This window comes from Camelus dromedarius, chromosome 12 (genome assembly GCF_036321535.1).
Source record: "Camelus dromedarius isolate mCamDro1 chromosome 12, mCamDro1.pat, whole genome shotgun sequence".
Classification (NCBI taxonomy): Eukaryota; Metazoa; Chordata; class Mammalia; order Artiodactyla; family Camelidae; genus Camelus; species Camelus dromedarius.
Window position 1 is genome coordinate 5,573,028 of NC_087447.1, and position 16,728 is coordinate 5,589,755.

At 47.9% G+C, this 16,728-nt stretch overlaps 3 protein-coding genes across 17 annotated transcripts in view; 1 reads left to right on the forward strand and 2 right to left on the reverse strand.

The window, feature by feature from the left end:
* Window positions 1-1,098, forward strand: part of PC (pyruvate carboxylase) — a 103,991-nt gene extending 102,893 nt beyond the window's left edge. For all 8 annotated transcript variants that reach the window (XM_064492085.1, XM_031448258.2, XM_064492087.1 and 5 more), the window contains 2 exons: window positions 241-381; window positions 460-1,098. In XM_064492085.1, coding sequence (XP_064348155.1) covers window positions 241-381; window positions 460-708 — 390 coding nt within the window. In that variant the 3' untranslated portion in view covers window positions 709-1,098. The remainder of the gene's footprint in view (window positions 1-240; window positions 382-459) is intronic.
* A 1,845-nt stretch (window positions 1,099-2,943) lies between these two features.
* Window positions 2,944-6,224, reverse strand: RCE1 (Ras converting CAAX endopeptidase 1). 5 transcript variants are annotated; one of them, XM_010998158.3, is made up of 8 exons: window positions 5,914-6,224; window positions 5,674-5,776; window positions 5,496-5,579; window positions 5,145-5,223; window positions 4,444-4,611; window positions 4,244-4,315; window positions 3,915-3,977; window positions 2,944-3,610 (listed from the first exon to the last, which is right to left on the reverse strand). In XM_010998158.3, the coding sequence occupies exons 1-8, from the start codon at window positions 6,096-6,098 to the stop codon at window positions 3,375-3,377; spliced, it is 990 nt and encodes a 329-aa protein (XP_010996460.2). In that variant the 5' UTR covers window positions 6,099-6,224; the 3' UTR covers window positions 2,944-3,374. The 5 variants fall into 5 exon arrangements, with proteins under 5 accessions (XP_010996460.2, XP_064348164.1, XP_031304109.1 ...); XM_064492094.1 differs by having other exon boundaries at window positions 5,496-5,575; window positions 5,914-5,943; XM_031448249.2 differs by lacking the exon at window positions 5,496-5,579.
* Window positions 6,225-6,241: 17 nt separating this feature from the next.
* The window catches only part of TOP6BL (TOP6B like initiator of meiotic double strand breaks), a 64,993-nt gene continuing 54,506 nt past the window's right edge, over window positions 6,242-16,728 (reverse strand). For 3 of the 4 annotated variants that reach the window (XM_064492088.1, XM_064492090.1, XM_064492091.1), the window contains 4 exons: window positions 16,480-16,578; window positions 10,145-10,223; window positions 6,493-6,680; window positions 6,242-6,394 (listed from right to left, as the gene is read on the reverse strand). In XM_064492088.1, the coding sequence (XP_064348158.1) occupies window positions 6,329-6,394; window positions 6,493-6,680; window positions 10,145-10,223; window positions 16,480-16,578 (432 nt within the window). In that variant the 3' untranslated portion in view covers window positions 6,242-6,328. The remainder of the gene's footprint in view (window positions 6,395-6,492; window positions 6,681-10,144; window positions 10,224-16,479; window positions 16,579-16,728) is intronic. The other variant, XM_064492089.1, reaches the window with a different exon arrangement.

The following is a 16,728-nucleotide window of genomic DNA, read 5'->3' on the forward strand; positions in this document are numbered from 1 at the left end:
AGCACCCCTGCCATCCCTAAGGAGCCTACCACATCTGGAGCTCCAGGCTTTGGCTTGGCTGTCACTCGGCCTCATAAGCTGTGGGTTCACAAAGTATCCTTGAGAGACCAGGAAGTTAGGCCTTTACAAGTAAGGAGGTGAGACCCAGGGTGAGGGGACTTGCCTGGGACTAGGTCAGGGGGCTGCTCTCCCCGCACTTGCCCCTGCCCCTAGCTCTGAGCCTGCACGTCCTCCCTGCAGGTGGAGCTGGAGCGGGGCAAGACGCTGCACATCAAAGCCCTGGCCATAAGTGACCTGAACCGGGCTGGCCAGAGGCAGGTCTTCTTTGAGCTCAATGGGCAGCTGCGATCCATTCTGGTCAAGGACACTCAGGCCATGAAGGTACGGCTGCCCCAGGGCCAGCCAGGTGGTGGGGATGGGCAGAGCTGGTGTCTCATGTCCCCTCTGCCCTGTCTGCAGGAGATGCACTTCCACCCCAAGGCCCTGAAGGATGTGAAGGGTCAGATTGGGGCACCCATGCCTGGGAAGGTGATAGACATCAAGGTGGCAGCGGGGGCCAAGGTGGCCAAGGGACAGCCCCTGTGTGTGCTCAGCGCCATGAAGATGGAGACTGTAGTGACCTCACCCATGGAGGGCACTGTCCGAAAGGTCCATGTGACCACAGACATGACACTGGAGGGTGACGACCTCATCCTGGAGATTGAGTGATCTTGCCCTGGACTGGCATCCTGGCCATCCCCACCCCAAGCCTTCGAGACGCTGTGCTGCCAGGGCAGGCCCAGGCCAGCCAGTGCCCAGGGGCAGGAGGGCCCAGCCCTGGAGCTCCTGTCCTCCGCTGCCTGTGGCAGGAGGCATGTCTGCAGTGGCCCATTCCCTTCCTTCTGCCATCTGTCCTTTCCCTGCTGGTGGACAGTTGCTCACATACTCATCTCTTGCCAAATAAGGGTCCCCTCCTCGCTGGAGATTACAGCTGGGAGCACAGGTGGGTCCCCTAGGACCCAGGGGAGCAGACTTGGGGATCCTACCTCCTGCAGGGGAGACCTAAATCCCAAGTCCTGAGAACTTTGCTCAATAAAACTGGTTTTCCCCTGCTCTCCATTCTGGGTCCTGTGCAACCCACTCCACTTCTTATGCCACTCAGCAGAGGGGCAGGGCTGCTGCTTGGACTCCCTCATGGGCAGGTCAGTTGTACCTTCCTCCTTGGAGGGTAGTGAGGATGACAACAGTGTGGCCCTGGTTTAAACCACTACTGAGTGCCTAGTATATACACACTCCAAACAACATTAGCTAATTGTTACTGAGGGCTTGGACTGGGGAATGGGTTATTCTAAACATTTAACACCTATTAACTTAAGGAATCAATCTCCACCGTTTTATAGACACAGTGGAGTCACAGGCAGGTTTAATAACTTGTCCAGGACCCCACAGCTAGTAAGAGGCAGAGAGGGCTCAAACCCAGGCTGTTGGTGGACCTGCTTCTCAAATACACTGATTTATTTTCTAAACCAACTTCCCACCCCACTAATTCAGAACTAGATGCCGACAGACGCCATTTTCTAGGGGGCAGGTGAGACCCTTGGGTGTGAGTGTGAGGATTTTGGTGGAAGGTTAGGAGCACTGGACTGAGGGTCAGGATCTAATCATGCCCACACCCTACAACCAGCCCTTGGGACAATCCTAATCCTGCCCCACAGTTCCCTCACCTGCAAGGTGGGACAGCAAACCTGCCTGTATCAATGCACCACCACACTGGGGAGGTAAGGATGGAGAGTGAAGAGAAAGGTTGGGTGGGACACTGGTCTATTCCCGAGCAAAAGTGTAAGGAAGGAGAAGGATGGAGCCCAGATCCCTGGACCTTCAGGGGACCAGGCTGGAAGCACACCCCGTGCACCTGCCAGCCTAGCACTTGGGTACCACATCTAGTCTTTGGGGTCGGACTAGGCTGCCTTCCCTTTGGACTCTCAGATCCCAAATGTACCCTCTAAAACCAGTCTGTGCTGACTCCCTCGGCTTCCCTGGCAGCTGCCACACAGGGTGGGGGAGAGGAAAGCTCTCCAGCAAAGTAGGTACGTGACTGTCACAATGCCCTTTTAGAGCCAAGTATAGTTTAGTTACAATCAACCTGGGGGTGCCACAGGAGTGACTGCACACCTGTTTCCTTTCCTTCAACCACCAGTCTCAGAGAAGGGGACTCAGGACAATGTCTTTGAGTCTGGAATGGGACCTGAAGGGATAATTAATACTCTTCTAAGAATTTCTTTCAAAAGGGGGGCTGTCCTAGGGGCAGAGGAATGAGAACATAAGAACCATTCTAAAAACAAGAGGAAAAGCAGGTGAAACACTACCAGGTTCTAGAAAGAAATGTGAGTTACAGTGTTGCTTGGCAGGGTTGCTCATGCTCTCTGAGCCTTTGTTCTGGGTTCCTCCAAGGACCAAACAAGTGGCACAGTGGCAGAGGTCTGAGGTGGAGACAGCCAGAAAGGTCTCTACTCCCAGGTGACTGAGCTGGCTCCTCTTCCGTTTTAGACTTATTTCCTCTTTTGTAATGTGAGGCTGGTAGACTCAGGAGGTCCTGATGGAAAAGCTCTCAGTGGACTCGCCACCCTCTCAGAGGACAGAGGCTGGAGGCTCCATCACTGGGGTCAGGGCCCTGGGTCCAACTGCCTGACCCTGGTAAAGAAAGGCACAGGTCCCAGGATGAGCTGGACCCACACCTGGTACCTACAGTCTCAGGCCCACATATGCTAGGACTTGGCCCCTGACTCAGGAAGGAGGAAGCTATAGACCCAGGGCAGCCTCAGGCCCCCATTCTGTCCAGTACTCCAGGGAACTGTACCTACTGGGCTGACCTGCCTAGAGGTTAGTGTTCAAGGTAGCCAGGACAGGTGGTGGGCGTACTCCCAAGACACCAAACAGATTGATTCCCAAAGGTCCAAGGCCATGTTACCCAAGTTAAATCTCTTTAATATCCCAATACAAAGTCCCAATGCAAAAAGACAATGAGAAAACCCTGGGAAGTTGGGGGGAGGGTTTTTATAAATTCCACCCCCGAGCAGCTTTTCAGTGGCAGGGGGGGCAGAGAAGCTCAGAGAAGCAGCAGTCCAAAGTGAAGAAGGGAGTGCGTGGCTCCTGGGACCTGCCCCTTGTCCCCTCACTCCCAGCTGCTCCTCAATCCCCTTTCAAGAGGGGCCGCACCCTTTGGATATCTGCTCCTTTCTCTTGGTCCCTGGGATTCAACTAGCTCTGGCTTCAATCCCCTACAAAAATTCCTGAGTTCTCGGGGACCTCAGCCAGCTCCTCCCCTGCAGTACCCCTTGATGGGGAGGGGCTGGGAAGCCCATGAGAGTTCATAGGAGTGTGTACAGGAGCGTGGGTCAGGGACACAGGGGAGCCTCTGAGTCCCCTGCCCGCTCCAAAAGCACACAAAGGGGAAGGCTGCCGTAGAGCTTAGGGTCCGTGAGGGGCTGGAGCAGAAGCAGGAAGAGTCCCACACCCAGGGCATAGCCTGCCAGCAGGGGCCGCCTCTGCGGATGCTCCAGGGCTGCACATACGGCAGGAAAACCCATGTAATTGCAGAAGGAGTGGCAGAGAACCGGCCCAATCAGGTGTCCTGGGAAGGGGAGACAGAGTAGCTCATGAAGCAGTCCTACCACCTCCCCGAGCCCTTCCAGGGCTAAGACCCTTATCCCCCGAAACAGGAGATCAGTGCCCCACCCATCCACCCACACACCATGGCCTCTGCTTCCTTCTTCTACCTCTCAGGCCGGACCAGGCTGAGGGCCCTGGCTAAGCCTGTCTCAACAGCTACGGTAGAAGAAACTTGTTGCTCCTAGAACAAACACAGATTCCCAATCTCCCACCCACTCCTGTGGGCTCTTGAGCCCCCGGGGACCCGTGAGAGACTGAGGACCAACCTGTACGGATGAAGAGGAAAGCAGTGTAGGCACCGAAGACAGCTGTGTAGGAGAACTGGAACGCTGGAGACAGGGAGGCCGCGAGTGACCACACCTGCGTGCCCTACCTGCCCCAGCACTGCACACCCATCAGCCAGAGACATCCCCTTCCCCTGGGGGCAGTGGCTGCCTGCCCCAGCACCTGCTGTCCTCTACACCCCAACTCCCATGGTCAGCGGCCCCTCCAATACTATAGCCTTCTGTTCCCAATTCTTTCTCCAGACTGACTATCAGGGATACCCTCACACACCCAGCCCAGGACTGCCCCAGACAAGCTCTCTAGGACTCACCTGCAGACAAGAAGATGCTCCCCACACTGCTCTGGCGGAAACGAAGCTGTTCAAAAATGTGGTGAAAATGGGCTGAATGGAAGAGGAAAATCACATTACATTCCTCCCGGCCTGCCCAATAGGCCCTACCCTTGCCTCAAACCCCACTCCCAGTTCCATGCTAGGGAACACCTTAGCAGGACCAGGTTAGAGAAACTCACCAACTCCAAAGAAGAGTGGGCAGGTGAACACAGCAGGGCCCAGGCCTGTGCACGGTGCTAACATGGGCAGCATGCAGGCCCGGAACACCAGCTCCTCTGTTAGGGGTGCAATCACTTGGTTCCGAAGCCAACGCATGTCTGTGAGGCAGCGGGCCCAGGAGCGAGGGGCTAGGGAGGGGATTCAGAACAAGCAATGAACGACTAGCTATTGAACAAAGTGACTCTAGAGGCCCCAAGGGCCCTCTCCCACAACCTCCCCCTGGCCAAACTCAGGTTAGGCACAAACACTTGTGAGAACAGGTAAGGGTCGAGTTTTCTTTATCAGATCCAGTATAAAACAATGTCTCAAGGGGACTGAAAGGGAAGGCATTAGTAGCTGAGGCAGGGTATCCTGATAGTAAACTCTGGAAATACCAGAATTTGCCTAAGACCACTTCTAGTTTGGGAAACTAAAGGTTAAAGGAAGCAAGGGACAATACTTCCTCATCCACACCAAGTAATGCTGGGGGTCCCTGTCCCTATGGGCTTGGACATCAGGAACTAAATCTTAGAGCCTACCTGATATGTGTTCCCATTTTACTGATAAGGAAACAGAACATCTCATGTCTCGTGTCCAGGTCCCACCATAAGACTACTGATCCCCTTTCCTCATTGTCTTGGAATGCCTGTGCCTACTTTTTCCCTCAGCCCTGAGGACTCACCTAAGACAACCTTCAACCCATCTGCCAGGTCACAGGGGCAATCCATTGAGAGCTGCATCAATGGACCCAGGAAAAGGATCTGGGGACAGAAAAACAGGAGCGATCAAAGGAAAGGGTCAAACCACAATCCACTGCCCTTGCCCAGGCAAGGCCTCATGAGACTTCAGGCTTCCTGTTCTCTGCCAGGATCTCCCGACGATGCGTACTCGAGGGCCCTGGGCCATCTCACAATTCCTGTCTTCCATCAGTCAAAGGCTGGACACAATCAGGATAAGGAAAAAAAGACCATGAAAAGGAGCCTCACGCCAATAACAAAGAGCAGAGGAGGAAAGCTCAAGCAGGAGCACTCACCATGGTCAGCAGCAGGGGCAGCAGCGCTGCTGGAAAAATGCCCTCCAGCCTGAATCCCATCAGGGTGAGCAGGGATGTGCCTGGCTGAGCCACAGGAAAAGGGGCATCAGTTTTGCTCCCTCCCGGAAAGAGCCCTGAGATCTCTTCCCAGCTGCCCTCTGCCCCGCCTCCTTCGCACCTGGATGCCTGTAAGTTCCCTCCAGAGTAGCACGCAGAGAGGCGAGAGACTTGACACCACCAGGACACTGGTGAAGCGCCGCTTGATGACGGCAGGGTGGTCCCTACGAAGCGGGCAGTAAGTTCAGGGGGCCCACAGCCGCCTCCCGACAGCGCGGCCCCGCCCCCTGTTCGTCCAAGCTCCGCCCGCAGCCCCGCCTCGCAGAAGCGCGGGTTCCGGCCGCGCGCGCAGCCCCCGCACCTTGGCAGCTCGCTCTTCCAGACGTAGAGGCTGCCCACGTAGGAGCAGGCGAGGCTAAGACAAGAGAACACGGACACCCAGCAGCACAGCCCGGGGCCTGGACCGCCCAGAGCCGCAGACTCGGGTTGCCGCTCCGGCCGTGACACCGACAGCAGGCGAAGCCCGTCCCCGCCCAGCGCCGCCATCGCGCCCGGACCCGAGGCGCACACGAGTGACGTGACCCTGCCACTACTCGGCCCGCGCCTGCCGGAAGCGCAGTGACGTTATTAGGCAGCGCGGGCTCCGGCCCCGCCCCCGACTCCGCCCCGACACTGAAGTAGACTCGGCGTTCGCTAAGCAGGTTTATTGAACAACAGACAACGCGCGGCTCTGGCATCTCCCCGTCGGGTGTGGAGGCGCGGGGTGGGTGCCGGGTTCAGGGCCCAGGGCCGGGACTCAGCCACTCGGACAGATTGGAGACTTCCTGCAGCCACAACGCGTCCTGCGGGAGGAAAGGGGGCCCGGGTGAGAACCCCTCGGCTGCAGAAGGGTCCCCGCCCTCCCGCCTCTCCCTCCCTTGCGCGGCCTTAGCCCGGTTACCTCCAGGCCGCTCCCGGGGCCCGTCCTGCTTCTGCTAGGGGTCAGAGGGGGCACGGTAGCCTCTGCGCGGCGCCGGGCGGCCTCTGACGGGCTCAGGGCCCCGGTAGAGCGGAAAGCCCGAGTCTCCTCCACGCCTTGGTGGAGGCTGCTCCCCTTGAGCCTCTTGTTTCCTACTGGTCCGCTGGTCCCTAGGAGAAAACAAGATGCCCGCTCATTTTACTCCCACGTCATGTGCTAGACCCTTGGGGGAGACCTGGGAGAAAGGGAGCAGCTGGGGTCTGGCTCTCTTAGCCCTCCCACCTCAGAACCCTTTCATCTGCTGGATCAAAACCCTGCAGCCCCGGGTCTTCAGGGTCAGGCTGAGGCTGCACGGTGGCTTCAGCGTCTCCCTATCCCCACTGAGCTGGGCTCTGGAAAAGTCATCTGGGATTGTAACAGGCTCTCACTTGGGGCTCGCGCCTACTCAGTCACTACACACAGATTCTCCGTAGTCTGCACTATCCAGCTTCTCCCTTCTTGCCAGAAAGCTTGCCTCACCTCTCTCTCCCTTTGTTGCTCACGCTGCATTAGGCAGTGCAAATTTAAGAGTCTGGATCTATAGATTCTTCCTGAGCAGGTGCTGAGAATGTAGATCAGCGAGCTGTTCCCTGGGTGAAGCTCACACATGCTCGGACTGATGCAGAAGTGTGTACAAAGTCCAAGGGTAGAACAGAAAGAAGCTGTTAAACATTTCTGTAGATGAAGAAAGGTTTCCTTGAGATGTCTGAGCTGGGTTTTGAAGGATGAAGAGAAATACGTCGGCTGACAAGGTAGAGGAAAGGAATTCCAGGCTGAAAGAGTTAGGCATTACACCCAAAGGCATGAAACAGTTTCCTACTGCAAAGTGACAGCCCAAGGAGATGAATCTGAAGGGGTTAGTGGGAATCAGAGAAGGCTAAGAAATGGATTTTGATCTGTAGGAAATAGGAAGGCCGTGAAGAGTTTTAAGCACTAGAGATATATTGTTAATTATGTATTTCAGAAAGATCATTTGTCAGAGGTGTGGCTTAAGAGTCAAGTTAGAGGAGGGAAGACCTCAAGAGCCCAGGGGAAGTGAAGGCAGTGGGTATGGAAGAGTCAGAAGTATTCATGAGGCCAAATCAACAGGCTTTGGTTAGAGACTGGATGTGGAACATGAGAATGAGGGGCATCTCAAAACGAATCTCAGGTTTCAGATGAAAAACTGGATAGGTTGTGGTGTTATTAATCATGACAGAGACAAAAGAACTGATCTAGAGGTGTGTATGCAGAGGGCAAGATATCAGGAGAGGAAACTGAGGTACCAATGGGACCTACACATGGAGCAACCTAGTGAGCAGATAGATCTCCCATCTAATGCTCAAGAGAGACCTGGGCTGGTCATACCAACTGAGGAGTCTTGTGCCCAGAGGCAGAGGTCAGTGCTTGGGATGAAGAGAGCAGCTATGAAGGGAGTGCAGTATGAGCACATTTGGAGGTGGCCAGAGGAAGCTAGTTGAAGAGAGAAGATCAGAGAGAGGAGGGCCGGGTGAGTCCAAGTTCTGCAAATAGTTCAGGTATGGTAAAGATAAATGCACAATCAATTTGGTAATTAGGAGGCCTTCCCAAACAAGAGACCTTGCGGTTCACAGGCCACAGAGAGAGCACATGCCCTGGGTTAGGAAGAGACTAAGAGAAAGGGAAACAATGCAGCTTGTTTTTTTGTTTGTTTGGTTTTTTTTTTTTTTTTGAGAACCTTGAGTGAGATGTAATGGAGAGAGAGAGGTGGAAGTTCAAGATCAAGTGAGATAACCTTTTGAGGAATGAGAAACTGATCTGCTGAGGAAAAAGAACTCAGAAAAGAAGTTGAAGGGCAGAAGTGATAACTGATGCTATGGAGAAAGCAGTAGGGATAATGCCACCCCTGAGTCTGGAGGGGGTGGGTCCCCATGCTGGTAAGGTCCTGGCAGTGAAGGAGAGTACAAGTTGGGTGAGTTTACTGAAAAAAGTGATTAGTAAGTGAAGTAGGAGGCTAAATCAGGAGGCAGAAGCTGGATAGATTTTTAAAAGAATGGAGTAGCCACTGAGAAGACCAGGAAGACAATGGAAAGAATTGACAAACTGAAGGCTCCTCAGTGAATGGACCACAGGTTTACAGTGGCATCACACAGTGTTTGGTGTTTTTCTTCAGCAGAGCTGCCCACGTAGGACATAGGACTGATGGCAGCTAGAAGTGCAGCTATGTAAGGCAGAGCAGCTCAGTCTTCCGGGGGCCCACCAGGTCATAACACGTAGATTTTAAGGCTTACGTTGCACGGTGGAGAAAGCATGGGCTTTAGAGGCAGCAGGCTGAGATTCAGATCCTCCTACCTGCTAAGTGCTCTACCTCTAAACCTAGGTTGTCTTTTGTGAGAGGGGACCGATGCTGCTTACTCCCAAGGGTCACTGTGAAAGAGTGGTCACCGGGAGAGCCTAGCATCTCCCTGGGTCTATAGAAGGTGCTGATTAAATGTTAATTTCTTCCTTCTAAGGAAAGTACTTATTCTTTTGTCTCTTCACTGCATAAATGCTGATTTGTATGTGCTGAATACTGAATTGTAGAATGTGATATATTTCCATTCTTTTAGATCACCAAATCTAAATTTATAAAAATAGATTCTTTGCTTTAAACAAGCATTCACTGCAGGGTTCTTTTCAGTAGGAACAGAGCCCACAACATTCAAAATATGGTTCAATTGACAATGATTCCGAAACGTGTCTTAGAACTAAGCATAGACAACACATAGTGTGTTGTAGTTGTTACCCTGGGAAGAGGAATTTTACCAACAAACATAGGTGTTGAAGTCAGTCCCCATATTCCTTCAAGCCCAGTCACTGTTTGTCTGACAGTTCATCCCCACTAGTCTGGCTTTTTTAGAGGCAGACCACAGCCAGGCTGCCTGGGTTTGAATTCTGGCTCTGCCATTTACTAGCTGTATGACCTCAGATAAGTTTATTGACATCCCCGAGTTTCAGTTTCCTCACCTGTAAAATGAGGATATAATAGTACCATAGTATTGTTTCTAGGATTAAGAGTGTTAACACACTTTCAAAATCCAGACTAGTGCCTGGCACGTGCACCATACAGGTTCAGACACCAGTGGCTATGATTATTTTCTCACACACACACACACACACCTCTGCTGTTGCAAGCCCTGAAGGTTATTTAAGAGTTGGAGGGAGGGGGAAAGGACTTCAGTATAATCACCATCACATCACACACACTGACACCTCCCCATAACCTTGATACATCATAACCTTGACACAGCAAGGTTGTAGTATCTGCACCCAGGAGCAGCCTCCAGAGCCCCAGAGTAGTAACCAAAACTAGGGAGAACCACAAATCAAGAGAAGACATGAAGGAACCAACTGGATTCAGGGCCCTGGCCCATCATGTGCAGCTATCCGTAACCACAAACTACTAGAATTTCTAGTCCGGTCATACCAGCTTTTGGGAGGGAATGCCTCCTGCTGCCCCAGAATACCCATGGTGGTTGGAGCCAACCAAATCCCAGAAGGACATTGCTGTGGTATAAGGTGCAGTTTGAAAGCTTGAAGTCATGTTTTTTATCTCCCAGCTTTGATCCAGGACTCACCTGAAAAGCTGAAACCTTACCTGCAAGGAGCTCCAGGCTGCTGTTCTCATGTGCATCCTCTGTGCTCTGCTCTGCATCATCTCTCTCTGGGAGCAGCTGCTTAAAAAATTAGAAGCCCTAAGTGAGTTGTGCAGAAGCACGAACAAGCCCCAGTGAGATCATGTGCCTGGTTATCTGGCTTTGTTGACCTCACAGGGCTGTCTTCCCTTACCTGGAACTCCCTCTTACTTCCTCCTGGCTCATGTGAACCACCCTGCACAGCCCCCAACTTTCAAGGCTTCCCTCTGTTGGAGCCTTTGCAGCTCACTCAGGCCACTCCCAGCATTTCCTTCCTCTTTTGAATGCCAGTTCCTCATCTGTCTGCTGCATTCCTTGGGCTCTGAAGTATGCACTGCATGCTCCTGTTCATCATTTTACGTGTTTATGTCCATTTTCTACATCCTAAATTCCTTGAAAGGTAAGGTTTATCATGTCTGTATCTCTTTACAGCTAGCATAGTGCCTTGCACAGGGTAAGTGCTCAAAAAATGACTGAGGACAAACATGGGAATCCACAGGGCACATTTTGTAGTCCTTTGTAGCCTTTCAGAGTCCTGCTATTTGGTTCAATTTGGACAGAGAAATGAAGGTCAGAACCCAGTCCTCTGAGCCCCGTTTTTCAATATAGGTATATAAAAATAGATATCCTCTTCATCAAAACTAAAAACTTCTGTGCTTCAAAGGACACTTACAATGAAAGTGAAAAGTCAACCCACAAGAATGGGAAAAGAATCTGAAAAAAAAAAAATATATATGTATATGTATAATTGAATCACTGCTATACACGTGAAACTAACATTGCAGATCTACACTTCAATTAAAAAAATTTTTTTAAAGAATTGGAGAGAATATTTGCAAGTCATATCTGATAAGGGACTTATATCCAGAATAAAGAATTCATAATTCAACAATAAAATAGCAACCCAATTAAAAATGGGTTTGACAAAGGACTTGAATAGACATTTCTCCAAAGAAGAGATATAAATGGCCAGCAACCACATGAAAAGATGCTCAACATCATTATTCATTAGGGAAATGCAAGTCAAAGCCACTGTGAAATACCATTTTACACCCACTGGGATGGTAATAATAATACTAATAATTAACAACTGCTGGCGAGGATGGGGGAAAACTGGAACCGTTATACAGTGCTGGTGGGAAAGTAAAATGATGCAGCCAATCTAGAAAACAGTTTGAGTTATCACAAGACCCAGCAGTTCTACTCCTAGATACACACCAGAGAGAACTGCAAACCTCCACACAAAATGTTCATAGCAGCAGCATTCCTAACAGCCAAAAAAGGGAATAATGTGTTCATCAACCGATGAATGCATTAAAAAATGTGGATAGCTATACAACAGAATATTTTATTATTCAACCATAAAAAGGAATGAAGTACTGTTACATGTTACAACACGGATGAACCTTGAAAACATTATGCTAAGTGAAAGAAGCCAGACACAAAAATCCACTTGTAATTGTGTAAGTCCATTTATATTAAATACTCACTATAGGCAAATCCATTGAGACAGAAAGTAGATTAGTGGTTTCCAGAGGGCAGGAGATGACTGCAAATTAGGTAAAAGGTTTCCTTTTGGGGTGATGAGGATGTTCTGGAATTTAGTGGTGATGGTTGCAAACCAGTGAATATACTTAAAACCACCGAATTGTATAATTTAAAGTAGTAAATTTTATGGTATGTGAATTATAACTCAATAAAAAATATACTCTATCGTATGTTGTTTACTAAAGCACGTTTCAATTTCTAAGTAATTACACTGCAAGGAACACAGAAAAGGTAAAGATGACCCTAAAGGGGTGAAAGAAGAAACAGTATTAGGAAAATTTCCAAAAATTTTTTACTTCTTTGAGAGAAAGCTTATTCCTTTACTTCATTCTAGCCTAGAAAATCTCATATAATAGACAAACCTTTATCCTATCTTGAAATTGGTCTTACCAAGGAAATACCTACATTCAGAAAGAAATCTTTGAGCCCTAGGGGAGCCTTGCACACCCTCCATTCATCATCAGGCCCCCCAGATGGGACAGCCCTATCCTCAGGATAGACCCCCTTGGATTTAACACCAAGGAGATGTTTAATTCTGGTCGACCACCTGGGAAACAAAACCTTTCCTTAAAAAGCTGCTTCCTTGCTACTGCTCCTGCTTGTTCTGGGTTTAAGTTTTTGGTCCTATACTCATCTGTGACAGTAAGCCTGGGATTACTATCTTGTCTACTCCTTCATGGCCTACTGTCCTCTGTTCCAACACACAGGTTTAAAACCTCCACTCCTGGCACAACCTTTCCATGAATATGTTCTGTCAAACTATAAGTACACATTTTCTCTCATTTCTTCCATTTCTCCATAAACTATAATACAACCATAGTTGGCTTTATTTTATACTATGCAAGAGATCAGCTATTCGACTTTACCTGTTTAGAAATGGAAACTGGGGGACTGGTCCAAGGTAAAAGAATTGGATCTATCATCATTGGTCATACAGTTTTGGGGTTTTTTGGTTTTTGTTTTTGGTGTTGTAGTTTTTAGCTGGAGCCACTAGGTGCCACTCTTCTGCCACTAACAAGTTATCACTAAATGGCCATTATCAGAGGGAAACAGTAATGATCTTGAGTAGACAAGTATGGGTTCTACTCAATGCCTGTGGTCACTCAACTTCCCTGGGCTTGAGATCCAGTCCTTTATGATAAAAATGTTACTAGGCTTCGGACCCAGGAGACCTAACTATAAATCCGAACCTTGTCATTTACTGACTCTGATTCTGGGCAAATTAGAAAAGTTCTCTAACCAGTTTCCTCATCTATATAATGGGAAAACTACAACTTACCTCGTAGGATTTTTGTGGTTATTAAAGTGGAAATCTTGGCCCAGATTAGGGATTCAATAAATGTTCCTTCCTTCCAAGACTTATAACTTATACCGGGGCAAGACGTTGGGTTCACTACCCATCTGCCAAGTTAACTGGGCTATGAATGGCCCCAAGGCTATAAGCCATCACTGTAGCAACACAATAAGGCAAAGGAGGTCAGATCATATCCTTTTCAGATCTCACTGGGATATCAGAGAAGCCCAAGCAAAAGGACTTCAGAGGCTGAAAACACTTCTAGATCCTGCCCTTATGTCCCAGGTTCTATGATAATGCCACATGCCTGACCCTGAATCTATCCCTAGAAATTTGAATATATGGATGGCTGTAGTGAATTGAATAGTAGTCCCCAAAAAGATATGTCCAAGTCTTAACCACTAGACCTTAGTGAACGTGACCTTATTTGGAAAAAGGGTCTTTGTAGATAATTAAAGATCTCAAGATAAGATCACTGAGTATTTCGAGAGGGCCCTAAATCCAATGACAAGTGTCCTTATAAGAGAAAGGTAGAGGGAGATTTGAGAGACAAAGGGGAAAGGCCATGTGAAGATGGAGGCAGAGATTGGAGTTGTGTGGCCAGGAGTCAAGGAAGATCTGGAGCCACCAGAGCTGGAAGGGATAAGGAAGGATTCTCTCGCAGAGCCTTTAGATGGAGTGTGGCCCTGCCCACACCTTGATTTCAGACTTTGGGACTCCAAAACTATGAGATAATAAATTTCTTTTGTTTTTTAGCTAGCAAATTTGTGATAATTTGTTATAGCATCCATAGGAAACTGATACAATGGGTATTGGCTTTTATTTGCTCAAGTTGTTGGCAACAGCTTTCCAAGTTGAAGGGAAACAGCAAGAGTATTTGCAGTGAACCAGCTGAAAGGAACGGCAGATGCATTCCTAGGAAGGTGCTTCCTAGAAGGTACATAGAGCCATGAAAAAACAGTGTGGTGAAGGAAGAATTCACTACTACAAAGCAGAGGAGGGTGGGCAAATCCATGAGATGCTGTGATCCTCGGGTGCCTAGGTACCTAAATCTCCCCATCCAATCAGGCAAACAGAAGTAGGAGAGGGAGAGAAGCAGAAGAGATGTAATTCTCTCAGAAACAGTGTCTGTAATTTTCTGTAACAACTTTATTGAGATATAACTTGCATATACATAATAAATTGCATATTTATAAAATGCACAATTTGATAAATTTTGCCATATGTACATATCTGTGAAACTATCACCACATCAAGATAATGAACACATCCATCACCCTCAAAAGTTCCTTTGCCCTTCACAGCTCCTCCACTGCCTCCAACGCCTACACCTCCCATCTTCCAGCAACCACTGATCTGTAACTAGAGATGAGTTGGCATTTTATAGACTTGTATATGAATGCAGTCAAACAGTATGTACTCTTGGATTTCCAGGTTTTTTCATTCAGCATGGCTATTTAGAGATTCATCCATGCTATTGTATCAATAGTTCATTCCTTTTATTGTTGAGTAGTATTCCATTAAACGGATATGCCACAGTTTGTTTATTCATTTACCTGTTGACACTGGGTTGTTTCCAGTTTTTGGCTATTACAAATATGGCAGAAGTTTACACAAACATTAGCATACACGTTTTTGTGTGGACGTATGCTTTCATTTCTCTTGGGTAAATACCTAGAAGTAGAATGGCTAGGTTGTGTGTTAAGCGTATACTTTTTAAAAAACTGCCAAACTTTTCTCCAAAGTGGTTGTGCCATTTTTCATTCCTACAAATAGGGTCTAAAAGTTCCAGTTCCGCCACATCCTTGCCAACACCTGGTATGGTCAGTCTTTTTATTCTATGTATGTTATTTCATTGTGGTTTTGATTTGTACTTCCCTAAAGACTAGTAATGTTGAGAAACTATGTATATTTGCTGTTTGTGTATCATCTTTTGTGAAATGTGTGTTCAGATCTTTTGCCCATTAAAAAAATTGGGTTGTTTGTTTTCTTATTATTGAGTTTTAAGAGTATTTAAATATTCTGAATACCACTGTAAGGGTTTTAACTAAAAATTGAACTTCTTTAATAGTCGCAGAGCTACCAGGTATATGGAGTTATTTCTTCTTGAATGAACTTTGGTCATTTATGTCTTTCAAGAAATTTTCCATTTAATCTAAGCTGTCAAATTGAGTGCAGTGTCCATAATATTCCCTGATAATCCTTTTAATATCTGGTGCCACCTCTGTAATTTCTGATAGTGGCAGTTTGTGTCAGCCCTGTGTAAGCTCTGCATATTGTTCCCGCTAATCCTTCTGGGTGGCGTATCCTTTACCTGGATAGTGTCTTCACATGAATGAGCGGACCAGTGCTCAGTTGAATACTAGGGAAAGCCCCAGAACGCTCTTTGTGCAGCTCTCTCCTCTCTGGTACTCTGCCCTGGAAACGTACTGCCTTGGCATCCCTAGGTTCTCAGCTTCTCTGTTCAACTCAGGGAGATCACTAGGCTTTGCCTGGATTCCCTCTCCCTGTTTCATAGCCTCCATACTTTCTCTAGGCAGCGTGCTAGGGTAATCGTAGGGCTCACTTCGTTTGTTTTTTATCTCTCAGGAATGACTATCCCATTCATTGTCTGAGGCCCAATGTCTTGAGAACCACTGTTTCATATGTTGTATTTTTTGTTATTGTCCAGATTTTTTGTTATTTCAGGCAGAAGGTAAATCTGATCCCTGTTACTCTATCTTGGCCAGAGCCACTGTATAATTTCAGCCTTAAATCTCTTTTATTTACTCATCTTATACTTTAATTCCAGAAAAGTCAGTCCTGCTGATTGGAGCCAAGAGAGCCAGGAAAGTGGGCTTCAGTCGGAACACTACCACTACCTATACCTAGAATCAGGCAATATATAAAATTTGCCAGCTGTGATTTCTCTTCACTCATTAGAGAAGCCGATCTCAAAACCAGATGAAACTGACCTACATGAGGTCAGAGAGCCCAACTAATGCAACTCTGTATCTCCAGCATCCAAAAAGGTGAATAGATAAAAGTATGTTTTTCATTAGGCAAAACCAAACGTAAGAACTTCATCACTTCACCATCATCATCAGAGTAGCTATGTGCTTAGCACTGCACATACATCATCTTATTCAAACCTCACAATGATCGCTTTAGGTATGCACCATTCCTATTTTACTGATGAAGAAACTGAGGCTTGGAAAGGTTAAGTAGCTTACACAATAATACCATCCAGCTAGTTTGTGGCAGAAGTGGAACTCAAGTGACGTCTCTAAGCATGCTCTTAACTTCTGTGTAATACTACATTCTGTAAAGTTTTTCTTAACCACAGGCTTCCTTGCTGAAAGGCTCACCTCAGAAAGTACAGTCTAAAGCATGGGTACTACCCATCCTGTATTCAGGGTTCCCAAACATCAATAAGGAAAATTTCCATCAAAGTATTGATTATTACTTTACACTTACCTGCTTAACCTCACATGAGCAGTGGTGAAGAAATCGGTGTTGGGTCGTCTCATGAAATGATTTATGAAGTTTGGTCCTAAACTCCTGTGTGTCAGTTGCCTAAAATGGGCCAGAGATAGAAAATGCTGAGTTCCAGTACAGGCAACCAAAGGATAAGTACCCACAGTAAGTTTATATGGGGACAGGACAACTAGGAAGGTAAACCACTGACATCCTTTATGTGTTACAAGTTTCCTTAGTTCCTCTGGA

Excerpts from the sequence above, each read along its gene's own strand:
- RCE1 (XM_010998158.3), bottom strand. The coding sequence starts at position 6,098 with ATGGCGGCGCTGGGCGGGGACGGGCTTCGCCTGCTGTCGGTGTCACGG. Across the intron at positions 4,612-5,144 it reads TGGGTTGAAGGTTGTCTTAG|CCCCTCGCTCCTGGGCCCGC; the intron begins GTGAGTCCTCAG and ends TCCCCTCCCTAG. Across the intron at positions 3,611-3,914 it reads TTTCCTCTTCATCCGTACAG|GACACCTGATTGGGCCGGTT; the intron begins GTTGGTCCTCAG and ends TCCCCTTCCCAG.